The sequence below is a fragment of the Anoplophora glabripennis genome, unplaced genomic scaffold (assembly GCF_000390285.2).
Source record: "Anoplophora glabripennis isolate ALB-LARVAE unplaced genomic scaffold, Agla_2.0 scaffold28, whole genome shotgun sequence".
NCBI classification, from domain to species: Eukaryota; Metazoa; Arthropoda; class Insecta; order Coleoptera; family Cerambycidae; genus Anoplophora; species Anoplophora glabripennis.
In genome coordinates this window covers 1,792,965-1,809,293 of record NW_019416423.1, presented here as the reverse complement: position 1 = coordinate 1,809,293, position 16,329 = coordinate 1,792,965, and the positions used below count along the sequence as shown (strand labels likewise).

Here is a 16,329-nt window from a genome sequence, read left to right as displayed (position 1 = left end):
CTTCGAAAAATTAGTTCTTTCGCCATTATTTTACAGTAAAACGTTCCATTTTACTTTCCGAAAAATAAACAATCACCTTTAGAGAGTGATAACTCGGTTATTATTGCATCTACGGTAATCAACAAAAATTAATCGATTCGTTATTTCAAAAGCTTTATTTTTGCTTTATATGGGTTTTTCGGTAAAACGCAATGTTTTCGAGTTATTTATTAAACATTTTCAATCAGAAATAACTCGGAAAATATTAATTTTTGGAAAAAACGTTATGGAGCATTTTTTGCTTAGAGCAATTTTCTACTTACTGTTAAAATTTCACGTCAATCGGTGCATGTGTCAAGAATTCGGACCTAAAAACCGTCATATACTGAGCTACTCGTTTTGTGTTCATTCATACAGAGCTATACTTACAACTTCCTGATGACGATTTTAATTTGTTTAAATTTCATATATGCATTGTTGTACTGAGAGGTATTTATTGTTCGAATTAGTTCTGTTTTTTTATGATTTGGCTTAAAAAACTCTATTTCAGTTACCTACGTCACATGACATTTGAATTTATTTTTAATTATCAAATTTATTTTTTGTTCCAATAAAATTTTAAAAGATTGTTTCATTTGAAAATAACATTAGAAAGAAAAAATTCGGAATATAGGTATATTGTCGGTTTATAAAAGGAATTTTATTTATTACAAGAAGTTCAAAACGAAATCTACGTATACAAGAAAATCTTGAGAATTAATAAAAACCATATTCCAGATGCAGATGTACCTAACTGGCATCTTAGCTCTTAAATATAATATTTTGATAGGAAATTAACACGCCCGCATTAAAATTGCAAATTTCGAACTTATCTTAATTGCAAATTAAACAGCGAACTTCAATTTTTAATATCGGCGGCAAGACTAAAATATAAAACGTGTTCATCATTCGAGAACCCGCTAATAACGCAATTAAGAATTCAATTTAGTTCTAAATTAATTGTTAATTTGCCTCGTCTATTAACACAACCAAATTCGATCCGAATTTTTAAATTTTTTTGAATAGATGGAAACGCAAACTTATTTATGCCGATAGGTATATAATTTCCCTGTTGTCTGATAGAATTTGTTTTAATTTCAATGTTCTAAAAACTGTTTTACCAAAATTCTCAGCGCATTGTCAAACACGCACCCAAGTAATGATTTTCAATTTTCAAAAAATTGTACTTATGTTATGACCTTGTGAATGCAATAAACATTATATTGGAGAGAACTCTCGACATTTAAATATTGGAATAGATGAGCACAGAAGCTGCATTAAAAATGAGAATTTGATTCAATGATTGCATTCAGTAAGATTCAGCCAAAAATTTGGAGAAGGAGAAAAATATTATTGAAGAAAATTAAGAGAAAATTATTTTATTGGACGGTGAAGATTTGTTTCAAATTACTCAGTGAACTTAGGTCCTTATTGGTACAAATACGAACACTTACTGAAGTAAGTAATAATAGAATAAACATTATATATCTTTAACTACGAAAACAAGCAAAAACAAACACATTTAAACTGGCAAAAATAAAATACATACGAAAAGTCAGTGCCTAATGTTTTATTATATTTCTGTTTTTTTATTTAAGTGTGACAAAATAAAGCCTCACATCTCAGAAAATTATGTAAGAATATTATGTCAAAATCGATAAATGAATTGACATCAATCCATTACTATAGACACTGTAATAATGCTGAAGATAAAGTAATGGATAAATACATTAGCTTGAATCGCAAATTTAACTAAAATTTCCCAAAACAAGATTAAAGTTAATAAATTTGTACCAAAAGCGTTACTCGCTTCAACCCTTACTTTATCACATACCCATCACGACACCTATCGGACCAGATAAACATAAATTCCAAGTCAATAACTATAGAATTATGTCAGTAATACCACAATCTCTATAATCCACTGCTAAATGTTAAATAAACCCTAAATAAGGCCGGCTAGGGGATAATCCTAGGGGAGGAGGCCATATACACCCTACGCGCACCAAACCACGCACGAGAGCGGGGGTAAAACTCGCTGGATTCAGGCCCTTCCCACAAAGCCCAGATCACTGGGGGGCGTGGCCTCGCCCCACCACAAAAGCAACGGAGAAGTCCAAACATCTTCCCGACCTCCCCCTCCCCTCCCCGGGGTGGTCCTTCGGCACCCAAATAGATGGTCTGACTGACAATCCATGGTGAAGGGACAGTAGTGCATCTTACATCACTTTGGTGGTATTGCAAGGGCGTCCAATGTGGTGTTTTCGTTGTGGTGTACGTGAAGTCGGTAGTTCGCCCATGGTATGAGTGTAGGGTGCTGAGGACCCAGTGATATTCGTTGAGGAACTGATTCTTAGTCATGCTGGAGTTCTACCCCAACCTGAATCTGAATGCCGCACTGTTGCCGGAGCGTAGCGGATTGCCGGGACCTGATTGTAATGGAAGAGCAGGTGAGTGGCTTGAGAAAGAAGCCGTGTTCTTAGAAAAATTAGACACAGCTTTGGCGGAGAAAGATACTCAGTTTCAGAAAGGTGGGAATAAGTCGGAAATCTTCGTCAAAGCATTAAATATTAAACTTGCAGAAAGTAGTACTCAACAACGATTAATGAAATGAAATAGTCTGCCATGAACACTACTCTAGGCTCTTTTTCGCGAATGTTGAAGTATGTGTGTAGTGTGAGTAAGTGCAGCGATTTAAACTACCATATGACAACTAAGATCAAAAGAGATAGGAATAGTAACTACAAGTCAGATATTCACAAATAATCGCGAAAAAATGCCTAATATGCAGTCAAATGTTGTCGGGACACCCTGTATAAAAATATCAGTACATAATATGTACTGTACTGTAATAATATATTATATTATAAAGAACTTTTTAAGTCATCGTTAACAGATTGGCGACGATTAGTCTGGATTTTTGGATTTTTGTCAAGGACTTCAGTTATAGTTAACATTTCAATCAATTCTTTTTTTAAATAGGTTTGACAGTTTCTATTTGTTTGTTTATTCCTTCTACAGCTAGAGATATCGTATAATGTTTATTATATTATTATTAATAATAAGTTCGATTAGAAATTTGATATACATCTGTATTATTTTTCATCTGAAAAGTTTTGTCCGAGTCCCATTGAACATGACCATTTTCATACCAATTTAAACCATATTGCCACAGAGTGACGCAGAAATGTTTTGGTGTCAAGTCCACGTCGAGGATATACAACATGAATATGCCCTGTTTATAAAAAAGATAACAGAAATTGGCACAAAAATCGCAAATTTTTTAAAGAAATTAAATTCTGTTGGATTATAAACTTTTCGATGAAGCTCATGATTTCTTTATCAGGTAGGTCTCAATTTGTTCAAGACTGGGGAGGTAAGTCTGCAAAAATCATCCACTTTAGGAGTTCCTCAAAGTGCTGACCTTCGACGTTTGCTGTTCACAATTTTCATCAATGATATTGTCTCCGATTTGAACGTACGTCACTTGTTTTATGCTGATGACATGAAAATAGTTTGTTCTATAAAAACTTAGCTCAATGAAACTTAAATTTAATAAACTTCTTATATTTATATAAAGGTGCCCTCTCCTGCTTACCAAATGCGAGACCAAATGATTGAATTGATGTATTCTCCTCAAGAATAACACAGATAAAGAGTTCTTGTGATCAATTTCACTAATGTTTCCATTATTCGCCAGTATGACCTGGTCCAAAGACTGGAACACCCTTTGTATTCAACGATTCCTCTCCCGTATCAACGACGAACCAACTTCAGCAACAGAACGGACCATGAAAGCGCCAAAAAACCCTCCCACCCCCCCAGTATAAATATTGATAGAGCTGAAAGCTTGTAAAGCTCCTGCTGGAAAACCCGGAAGCCGGCTAATGACTGAAGCTGGTCGTGTCTCCGAGTAGGCGGAAGACAACCGGTCGAAGAGCACGCCTTGGAACACCGAAAGCGTTTCTGGCCCCGCATAATGAACCGTCGTCAGGCTATTAGCGGTGCAGTGGAGATTACATTAGGGAACCGCCAACCCCGTGCAATGCACGCCGGATTGAGCGACCGCTAGAGCGTGAGTCCGTTACTTAGACATTACATCGACGTTTTCGGCGAGGACTCTCGTGGATGCCACCTACGATTGCGACGCTTCGGTGGGTCGGCTAGTGGAGTCGCCTGGAGTGTTGACTCTCCCGGAGCGATCTACACGCTTACACCGAAAGAACAGTTTGAAGGGTAATAATAATATTAAGTAATAAAGACGGATTACTTATTTGTCTACACTGTATGAGATCGTCAAAGCGTCAGCAGCAAATAAAATTTACAAACATCTAACTAACATACTGGCAGAAGTACAAAAAGGGCAAAAAAGAGGGAGTTAAGGGTGTAAAAAAGCTCACAATAAACAATACAACAATGAAACATGTTGAAAATCAATACTGATTACAAAAAAACCTTCGACATAGTACCTCATGTACCACTAAGACATATTTTCCACTACAACAATAAAATGAAACACCAAAATACAACTAAAGACTAATAGCCAGTATGTTATAGGTTATTTTATTAATATTAGACGAGGAATAGCTCAAAGTGACGCCATAAGTGCTCTTTGGTTCTGTATATGTCGCAATTCTTTGTCAAATGCCCTTAATGCTACTCAGTACACTATAAAATAAACCGTTTTACGTATATGGATGAAAAATTAAACGCATCTACGCGAGCACAATTGCAGGGACGGTTAAAAACAACAGAAACAATATAATTTAAACAAACAATATAATTTAAAGTAAACAAATGTAATAAATCAAAAATAGATTGTCCAAATATACTACTAGATTCTACTTTGCTATTTTTTTAATCCAAGATCCGAACCCCTACCTAGGTACATTGAAACAGGCGTTCTCGAAAACGTATTCTGAAGCAATATATCGAATTAATGCGACACGGGGCAAACAGAGATAACTCGGTATCATATTTGCATGGCGTATAACTTGATTTTGATCTTTCTCGCTACGCCGCTTATTTGAATACAACAGGTGTTTTAATTAAATTGGGAAAATTTATAACGGCAGCATACACATTAGAAACGTACCGAACAGTATCAACTTAATGAATACTAAATAATCATCGTGAATGAACCCGCGAGAAGTTGAAAAATATAAATGACGCTGATTTTCCATAATGCTTACACAAAAGAAAAAATGTGTGCAATTGTAGCATTGTAGCCATTGTAGACAACAATTTATAAATTTATTACCTATATTAAATATTATATTTATAAAACATTAAAAAACTGATGTCGATATGTGGCACTTGAAAAGTTTTAAGTCATCGAACCACAGATTACTATCCATATAAATTTTATTTAAACAATGTTTATATTAATTGGTATTGCAAAATGAACTCACATACTTATGTTAAAAATGATTATATATAGCTTCTTATGGTTGTTTAGAAATATTAATATTTTGCAGCTAATGCCAACAAATAAGAAATTTGAATATTGTACATATACCTGAAAATTATACATTATCAGTATGATGCGACGTCCGTATATAAAATAATCAGAACTGAAGCATTTTAATACAATAGTGGAGTAAAAACTACTTAACAAAGGATTCTCATTGTACCTATTTTTTATACCTATAAATTTTTTAAATAGAAACAAAGTGTGCTAAAATGTATTCTTGTAAATATTTTCAAACTATGTACTTTCTACCACAAACACAGAGATATACATAAATTGTAGAAATGAAAGTAATATTTTTTTGTTAAATTATACGAAAATATATTTTTTATTATAGCATGTGTGGAGTGATGAGAACCCTAAAGATTAATAATGACATTACCTGATAGTCACAGCAATCAACATCTTGTTTTCATCGCCTACCGAACTCAAAGTTTTAAATCCGTGACATTGCTACGCAAGCCGAAACATACAGACCTGCAAATAACGCCATTTTTCTCAAGAACGGCTTTCTGTAGGCGATTTTCTCAAGGAACAATATATTTTTTTAAATAAAACGATCTTTTCAATGTTGCTGCGCATTTAAAAAAAATACGACCACTGTAAAAGTTTTGACCTCAAAAAGGGAGAGGTAACCGGAAAAACTATCACCTAGTATATCGATCGGCAAAAGGGTTATGAAGTTATTAATTAAATTAGTTTTATTTTTGACAATTTGAAAGCTTGTAATTCAAAAACCAAACATTTTTCATTTAACTTTTTTTCGTAGATCGTTTTTATTTATCGTCCTATTTATTGTACAACTATCACCGTCAAATAGGTATAGATTATTAGTTAAATATGTTACACTGATTGTTTTTTTACATCTTTAATATTGCTTTTATTTGTTACAGATAGCGGCCTGATAAAATGCGAAAAAACTTGGTGTGAGAACAATAACCTTCATAACACATTAGGTAAATAAAGATAGAGTTAATAAAATAATTGTTTTCGTTTGATATTTGTTGTTTCAGTAAGTTAACTTTCATAACAATTACATTATTAGCTTCTAACATCATATCGAGATAGAGACGTAGTTAATTGCTTAAATACATAAAATATTTTTAGAAGAGCTAAAGGAAAATGTAAATATGACACTGGTATTTTTCTAACGAATTTTATTTTCATATAATTTTATTTATTTTAACTTTTTTGTAACTCAAATTTGGTTATGGAAATACACATTACCATACAATCAAATAATATGCATTTTGCTCTTCACATCACATGTTATACATATCTACATACAGGATGTTTCACTTATTTTCGGACAAATTTGAAACACTCATATTTAAAAATGTTAACATTTCAATATTCGAATTCTTCCTTAAAGTTCAATACGTATACCTATGTCATTAAATCAATCTTTCATATTTGTATGTCAGCAAATTAAATAAAAAAATATTCATATTATCACCTTTGAACTACTTAATTATTCGATAAGAAAAACGTACGACTTTAAAAAATATGCTATTATATGATATTTCAATTATTTGGAGATACTTACTTAATTTATCTTTAACACAACTCTTTCGATAATTACGTAAACCACCTTCTGCCATTTTTAAAAACTTTTCAGGAAATTGAAAAAACGCCTGCTAAACATAAATTAAATATCTGTTTTACATTCTAAAGAGATAGGCTTCCCATATATTCTCACTTTTATTGAATTGTTCAAACAATTTGCCAATAAATAAAGTACGAAAAGAAAGACACGAACCCCCCAATAACATTTCAGAATTAAGTCTTATCAAAAAAAGTTTCAGATAAACGTTGTAGGATATTAAGAAACGAATTTGCTGATAATCTTGGATTTGACCTTGACCTTTGAAATTTCAAGGTCAAACCGGTTAACAGTTATTTAATGAAACAACTAATTTTTTATACCAGCAATCGATATTTGGCGCTTAATTGATTGCAAGCATAGAAAATAATGTGTTCTATTTGATATTTCCAAGTTGACCTTCGTTTGACTTTGAATCTTAGGGTCAAGGTCACCAGCTTATTGGTTTCTTGATAACCTACAACTTTTATCTGAAACTTTTTTGAAAGAAAAGTGAATGGGGGTCCGCGTCTTTTTGGAACACCATTTGACAAAGTTTTGCGTGATTTTATAACTTCATCTCACTTTAATATTGCCATTGAAAAAATTAAAAAAACCGCTCTTATTAGTTTTCTCTATGGGACACCTATGCACTAATAAAATTCACGCAAACCGAAATGAACCATCCTGTATACCAAGTCCAATTCGCGGAATTTATTCCTGCGATCTCCTGAGCCACACGTACGCTTTTTTTCTCTATATGAGGGAGCGGCGGGAGAGGCGCGGAAAAAAGCGGTTGTCCTGCCGCTCACGTCGCGCCACCGTACCCCCTGAAACGGCCTCTATTTGTTGCAGATGGCGGGCTAATAAAATGCGAAAAAACTTATGAAATGTGCGAGGGCTGCGGCCAGAAAATCCACGACCGGTACCTGATGCGGGTGGCGGACACGAGCTGGCACGAGCGCTGCCTCAGCTGCTCCATCTGCGGCGTCCTGCTCACGCACTCCTGCTACACCAGGAACACCAAACTCTACTGCAAGGCTGACTACGATAGGTACGTTGCTGACTGAGTAAATAATAAATGGGTGTATTGGAATAGTGTGTGCGCTAGTCTGAGAGCAGTAACATTGCGACATTTATTGCGAGACCCCCTTATCTTTTTTACCCGTTTTTACACTTCTGTCAAAGAAAAAATGGTAAAGTCGAAAGCTATATCAAAATTTCTTGCCATATTAAGGCAATTTATAAAAAAAATTGACTATTGGATTTCAAAAATAAAAGTTTACCCCTACACCCTACACCCTATACAGTAGGGTAGGGAAAATCGACTATTTTTTTTTTACTTTATACTCTGAAAAATAGGTTGCTGGACACTAGAAAATTCTCTCCAAATATGAGCTCTTAATTTTAATAGGAAGGTCCTCCGCTTTACAGTTTTCCATTTTTTCCTCAGTATTAGAAAAAAAATTCATATCTCTATCAACTGTTCGTTAAAAATACCTCTCCTCATATACTTGTAGGAAATAGAAATTGCACACTCTACAAAATAGGTTTCTTACAATTTTTTCGTAAACGTCACCGTTTAAAAGATATTAAAGGTTGATGGTTGATTATTTTAAGACAAATTTCTGTTTTGCTTATGAATTTTATAACTCGTTAACAAAAAATCATTATGAAATGCGTAATTCATAGTGTTGCAGGAAATTAACTGCTCTACAAAAATAGTCTTATGATTAGTCGATTAAATAAAACGTTTAAAAGATATTCATCGTCACACTTCAATCCACGCCAATTTTAACAGTTTTTGATTAATAATTCGGAAAATTTCAATTTAGTTTATGAATTTCAGGGAAATTTATACAAATTTGAGTTTCTATCGTAAAAGTAACCATTATAGAGAAGTTCTTTGTTTGAAAATTTATTTGAAACTTTTATTCTGATAATATTTTTATAAATTTTAGGTATCTCTAATAATTTAAAATCCCGATTGTATTATTTTTTTTTGAAAGCGTGTGTTCAGAACGCATTTAAAAACTTTTTTCCACAAAATATACATACAATTTTTCGTTCTAGGGGATTTTTGTTTTGAATTTCATTACTTCTGCTCTTTGTCTTGTGAATCTAGCGACATCTATGTTTTTATTCTAAACTTATCTTTAGTGTCTACGTATCGTCCCGCATTTTCAGTGATTCTAAAACTCATGATCTCGTATACGTGATAAGTTAGTTTATTACAAATAAGTCTTATAATCACTACATAAATTTATTTATAAATAATTAACCTATAATGGATAAGGAAATTCCTTTGATCGGTATATCCATGCAAACAAAGTGCTAAAAATTCAATTGACCAAGTTATTGAACTGTGGAAAAAAATCACATTCCAACTAGTGGAGCTCCTAATGTAGTCAAAAAAATTCTTCGCTATCAAACTCAATGGTTAAAATAACAAAAATGTTTAAAAAAAAATCAGCACAAAACCAAAATGTTTCAAATTTTATAATTCACTTGATAATTAAATAAAAAAGCTTTTTAATAACAAATTGAACATTTTTTTCTTTAAGATTAATACTTTTCATAATAAATTTCTAACAAAAACGTCATTTTTTCAAGATTCAATGAATCATTGACTCAGTCAGAAATAATGTACTAATTTTTTTTCGACGTAACTAAACATACTTTCGACAAAAAAAACCTAGAAAAATAGTTTAAAACATTTCTCTGTTCATAGAAACTCAAATTTGTATAAATTTCCCTGAAACTCATAAACTAAATTGAAATTTTCCGAATTATTAATCAAAAACTGTTAAAATTGGCGTGCATTGAAGTTTGACGATGAATATATTTTAAACCCTTTATTTAATCGACTAATCATAAGAGACCATTTTTGTAGAGCAGTTAATTTCCTACAAAACTATGAATTGAGCATTTCATAATGATTTTTTGTTAACGAGTTATAAAATTCATAAGCAAAACAGAAATTTGTCTTAAAATAATCAAACTTCAACCTTTAATATCTTTTAAACGTTGAGGTTTACGAAAAAATTGTAAGAGACCTTTTTTGTAGAGCGTTCAATTTCCTATACAAGTATATGAGGAGATATATTTTTAACGAACAGTTGATAGAGAGATGAATTTTTTTTCTAATACTGACGAAAAAATGGAAAACTGTAAAGCGGAGTACCTTCCAAAAAATTGTGACAAAAACTTCCACTATTATTTTTTGCTCATAATCTTCGTATACCCTGTTGTATATGAACCAGTACCGACAATATCGGGGTGTTGTGTGGAGTGTCTCCGAGTATTTTTTTCTTTTTTATTCTTATAGGTACATCCCATCCATCCATAACAAAATATCGTAGTAATTCGGCTGCAATTTCGAATTACGATTCGCCCGACGCGACGCAACGAAGAAAAGAGACTTCCCGACTCGCATTCTTTATTAGAATCGACGGCGGCGGCGGTGGAGGCGGCGCTCTTTAAATATTCCCGTTCGTTTTTATACACCGGCGATATGAGTTTCGGGAGGCGCTCGAGCGGATCCAATAAAACCCCGACGGCGTCGCGGCGCTTTGTTAAAAATCCGCGGGGTTCCGACTGTACGCTCCGCGCTCGGATGAGAAATTATATTCTTTTCTATTGCTTATTGAAGTGTGCCACGACGGAGTTTTTGCTTGTTTTGCTACGCCTCCGGATCGGCCTGGTATTTTCTTTGATATATGGATACAACGCGATATCAGACCTGGTTAAAAAAACAATAACGTTGGTGTATGTGGGATATTGAGGTATATCGAAGTCTAAATCGAACGGTAATTTTTACTACGCTTTCAAATTTTTGAGATTCGCAAATTTAGTACATTATTCATTATTATTATTATCATTAGGACCTGAGTAAATGTTAGAAGTCTGGAATTGAGCACAACCTCTATTTGCGTTAAAATGGTGTACACTTCTTGGAAGGTACATTTGTCCAGATTTGAATTGCTTGCGTTGGAAATTTCATTTGCCATTTGCGTTGGATTAACATTTCTATAAGATTTGGCTTTATTTGACTCTGATTTTCACTCATTAGAAATATTAACAAGAATCCATTTCATTCATCTAACAGAGCTTCTTACCTCTAAATTCTCGATTTTAATTTAATTGCTACAGTAAGGTTAACCTTTTCATTATATGATAGATTGATTATCATTTATTTTACAGGTTCTAAGTATATTCAAATCACTTTCAATAGATCCCCTTTTCTTTGTAAGTGATTTTGGCTCGGACATCTATTATGTATTTATTTTTCACACAAAAAGGTTTAAGTTTAGGCAATAGGATAAAAAAAAAATGAAAAAACGACTCACGTTTGTTTACAAAACTGGAACTATGACTAACGGCTAACCTCTGGCTTGCTGCTCTGGTGAAGCTAGATCGCCGGCTTCAAGTCCTTTGGCTTTCGGAACTCCTCACTACACGCACACACAAACTTTTATAGAACACTGCACTGGATTCACTTGTTTTGTTTTTACTTTTATTAATCCCTTCGTTGGGACTTTTTAATTTCATTAATCCTGCCCGATGAATCACTATGTTATTTAAATTTAACTTGGTGACTCTAGTAATAAAATTCTTGTGGTATTGGTTCACTTTTCACTAATATTATACACAAAATTAACACTAATAATTGAGCTTGGCTGCATAATGAGACTACAGTTGATAGCGTCTTATAAACAAAAACAATCACACGCACAAGCCAACTGAATGTCGCGCGTTGTTGCGGTTAACTATCTTAAAGGACCTATAGGTGGCGCGCAACATTTCCGGCTAAAATTTGAATTTAAATATTTCAATTTAAATATAACAACAAATTTTTAATAATTTACCTACTGACTGCCACCAAAATAATATACCTTTTTTGTCAATAAATAGAATATATATAGTTTTAGTAATCAAATGCATGTTTTTATTCCTTGTGCTTGAGTTTTTGTCTCCTAGGTTAAGTAACATTTGTTTACATTTCCAGTACTATTCTAACTTCCGTGCGATTCCTCATTCGCGTCATAGAATACATAAAAAGGTACACAAAATATGTTTTGTATATGAGATGTCCTTACATGAACAAAGTTGATTTTCCTGCTTCATTCGCTTTTTTCTTTCAGAATATTCGGGGTAAAATGCTCGAGATGCGGCGACCGACTGCTTCCCCACGAAATGGTGATGAGGGCCCAACAACACGTTTTCCACCTACCCTGCTTTGTGTGCGTGGTGTGCTGCCAACCTCTGCAGAAAGGCGAACAGTTCGTCCTGCGGGCCGGCCAGCTCTTCTGCAGACAGGACTTCGAGAAGGAGATGTACCTCATGCAACAGGCTAGTTCGGGGGACGACGACCTACTAGACGAGAACAGTAGACCCAGGGACGGCAGGCGAGGGCCCAAAAGACCCAGGACCATCCTCACGTCGGCCCAAAGAAGGCAGTTCAAAGCCTCCTTCGAAGTCAGCCCTAAACCCTGCAGGAAGGTCCGGGAAGCTCTAGCCAAGGAAACTGGCCTCAGCGTAAGGGTGGTCCAGGTGTGGTTCCAGAACCAGAGGGCCAAGATGAAGAAGATCCAGCGCAAGGCCAAGCAGGACGACGGAAAGTCATCCGGTGATAAGGACAAAGGTGATAAGGATGATAAAGTTATTAAACAGGAATCACCGAGTAGTGAACACGGACACTATATGGGTCTGGGAAACTTGGGGGACTCGCATTTTCCGAGTTCCAGCCAACCGCTCAATCCTAACATTCCCTACTCACCAGATGGTAAATATATTTTTGAAATACTAATTCATAAATCAAGGTGGCTATTTTAATTACAATAACTACTTTTAGGGAGGTGGTTACACTAGTTGTGAATTCATAAAAAAATTTATTTTCTTCCAAATGATATGAAATTTTATCAAACTATTTGCATGAACAGAGCAGTTGCGTTGGATATGAATCCAATCTACGACAAAGTTCATATTTTACTTTTTTCATTCTGATGACCATATTTTACATAGAATAAATAAAAAATATTTTATTTTCTTTTGCCGACTCTGAATGATGACCACTAGCCAAACATTTGTCAAAATGTTATTTTAACTGTAATTGCTTTGCTGTGTGTTAGCATTAAAAGTAGACATCGTTGGATTCAATGTTATATTCATATTTGCCATTGCAAAACTGAGTGTACAGGGTGTCCACAAGAGAATGGGCCATACTTTAAAAGCTTTCTGCTTTAGATCAGTTATCAACCGAAAATGTTTCCTTGAAATTTGTTACGGGAGAGAGTTTATTATTATTGTAACTGGATATTGATATGAGCTTATATTTTTCCTAAAATTAAGAACGTCATAGTCTTTAATTTTTATTGTCTTTTGTTGGAGATTTTGAGAAAATGTAGATGTTTTTTAAAACAGCACTTGCGTAATGAGTATTTGAAAATATTCTAGTCTAATTTTTTTGCTAAATCTCCAAGTCACATAAATATTGTTTACAATTTAAATAAATTTACCACCATTCAAAAGTTAGCACCTACTGGGATATAATTCTGTGAATTTAACTTTGTGTACTAAATACAAAAGTATATATAAAAAAATACTAATTTTTTAAAAGGTTGTCGTATATGGAAAAAAATATATTTAATCTTGTTACAAATTTTGTAAGAGAGTGTATATGTAGGTACATATATATTTTTTAAACAATAAAAACTGCAAAAAATTATTTTTTTTTTGTTTCTTTTTAAATATCTCAAAAAATAATGATGGAATCGTCTTACTCTCAATAGGACTTGTGAAGAAAATAAAAAACCTAGAAAATGGTTTCTTGTGCGATCCGATCGGTTCATTTTTTACAGAGAAAATCCGGAAAAACCTTTAAAATAGCCCTTTCTTCAAAAATTCATAACTCCGTCGAATTTGAAGCTGGGAAAACAATCTTGCGGAAAATGACAGATAGTAATATGTAGTTTAATCGTGAGCAAGATGGTTTCTGTCCGATACATAGTTTTTTCACAATTGCTTTATAAACAAATTAGGGTCTTTTGTGGACAGCGTGTAGATTTATCAAAAATAATCCGATTTAAATTCTGAAAACGGCATCTGAAAGTAGACGACAAAATCTCCAATTTGTATATCTCGGATTTTCGTCTGGGTGATGGGAAATATGCTAAAAATGCTCTTTAAAAGTCTCCCGAAACCATCAAACGTACGCTCGAGCCAGAGTCGGGTAGCGGTATTAAGGAAAGCAGCAAGCGGAGGACTCTGGCTCGAGCATACTTTCGATCGTTTATATACAAATTTGAGATTTTATCGTCTACTTTCAGATGCCATTTTTAGAATTTAAATCTGAAAATTTGTGATAAATCGCCATGCTGTGCAAAAAGAGACCCTAATTTGTTTATAATGCAATTGTGCAAAACCTATACATCAGACAGAAACCATCTTGCGCACAATTAAACTACATATTATTATCTGTCATTTTCAGCAAGATTGTTTTTCCAGCTTTAAATTTGATGGTTATGAATTTTTGAAAAAAGGTCCATTTTAGAGGTTTTCCCGGATTTTCTCTTTTAAAAATGAACCGATTGGGTCGCACAAAAAACTACTTTATAGGTTTTTTCATTCTCTACAAGTCCTATTGAGAGTAAGACGATTACATAATTATTTTTCGAGATATTATAAAGAAAACCAAAAAATGTCATTTGTTTGCAGTTTTTATTGTTTAAAAAAAAAAAATTGTTCATGACTTTGCTGGGGAAATCACTTGAGTTTTCATTTACTAACTGTTTTTCCAAAGGAAATACATGAAATTTGCTGTAATATTTAACTATGCCAAAAAATCTCTATTGGTTGGTCTAAGATTATAGACATTCTGGATTAGTTTGGAGGGTAACTCAGTATACTGAGCCCCTTGGGTCCCTTATGCATCTTCCCAGCAAGAGATCAGCTCTCCTGAGCCGTCAACCAACATATCGAGGAGAATAAGGTGATAACGTTGCTCAGGGGGATCTCTCCGATACAGGTCATAGTTCTCCTAGCACGAATTCTCTCATTGATGAGACCCCAGTCTCGCAGAGCACATGAAAAACTGTCTCGTCCCTGCTCACAACCTCAGAAAGGTGTTTCGCACTTTCTCATATCTTAGAGGTGCTTCTTTAGCCAAAAGTGTCCGGTTTGAATGCTCGTCACCAAGTGAAGGCTTACCCTAGACATAGCCAGGTACTTTTTGGCTGTCTTTATAGACATTTACTATTTTGAATACACATAGTTGGCATAGCGCACTATATGATGTACGAATAAATTTTTGTATGAAATCACATCCAATGTAAGTGCCACCTTAACCTCCGTCTTGAAGAATCCATCTACAGAGAGTTCCCTAATAAGTAAAAACAATTGAAATTCAGATATTATTTGTTAAATCGATCTTAAGGTGCATATCTGTTATTATACACCCCTAATTATCTCATATTTCTGTTGTACTTGAGAAAAAAATAAAGAGACAAAACAAAAAAGGTAAAAAATAATAATAGAAGTGTTGAAAGAAATTAAAAGAGAGAATAGTTAATTTTCACATATTTAGTAAATAAATTGTGTCCGGTCCACATATATTTCACCCATTCCTCACCCCAAATCTCACATGGATGAATTTTTGTCTTGCAGACAACTACCCGGCCCACTCCGGGGAAAGCTTCTGCAGTTCGGACATCTCCCTCGACGATAGTACAAATTACGACCACCTTGACGAAGCCACGTCGGACACCCTCTCTTTACAGAACCTGGAGTTGCAGTCGCACTCTCACCATGGTGAAGGCGTTCCCACATCCAGTACCATAGCCAACCCCATCGACAAGCTCTACCTCATGCAGAACTCTTATTTCAGTACAGAACAATAGATATGTAGGAAATGAAAGAAAGAAAACCAAAAAAAAAGCCAGTGATGATTTATTTGTTTTATTTTTGTTTGTTGTTTTCGTTGATTATTTTGATGTTTTATTTTATTTATTTGTTTTATTTATTTTTAAAGAAATATTTTAAATTCAAAAAGTGAAGTGTTTCTTGTTTTACGACGTCAGTTACAAAATGGTTTTCCGACGGTTTTTTAAATTTTTCTTTGGAAATAAACGGTTTTCAATTTTGAACCCGATACGAAGTAGTTTCCGTGATGGCTTATTGTAACATAGAAACCAATTTATCCTAATTTGATGTACAGAAAGTTTTATGGAAAATTTAAATATTTAAAAAATATATATATAAT

General features: G+C 33.8%; 1 protein-coding gene across 1 annotated transcript; it reads left to right on the top strand.

Annotated features, from left to right (window-relative positions):
- The first annotated feature begins 2,246 nt into the window (after positions 1–2,246).
- Positions 2,247–16,056, top strand: LOC108909843 (LIM homeobox transcription factor 1-beta). The gene is made up of 5 exons (XM_018714272.2): positions 2,247–2,468; positions 6,382–6,444; positions 7,926–8,124; positions 12,215–12,855; positions 15,735–16,056. Exons 1-5 carry the CDS (start codon positions 2,378–2,380, stop codon positions 15,965–15,967), a joined length of 1,227 nt encoding a protein of 408 aa, XP_018569788.1. The 5' UTR covers positions 2,247–2,377; the 3' UTR covers positions 15,968–16,056.
- The last annotated feature ends 273 nt before the right edge of the window (positions 16,057–16,329 follow it).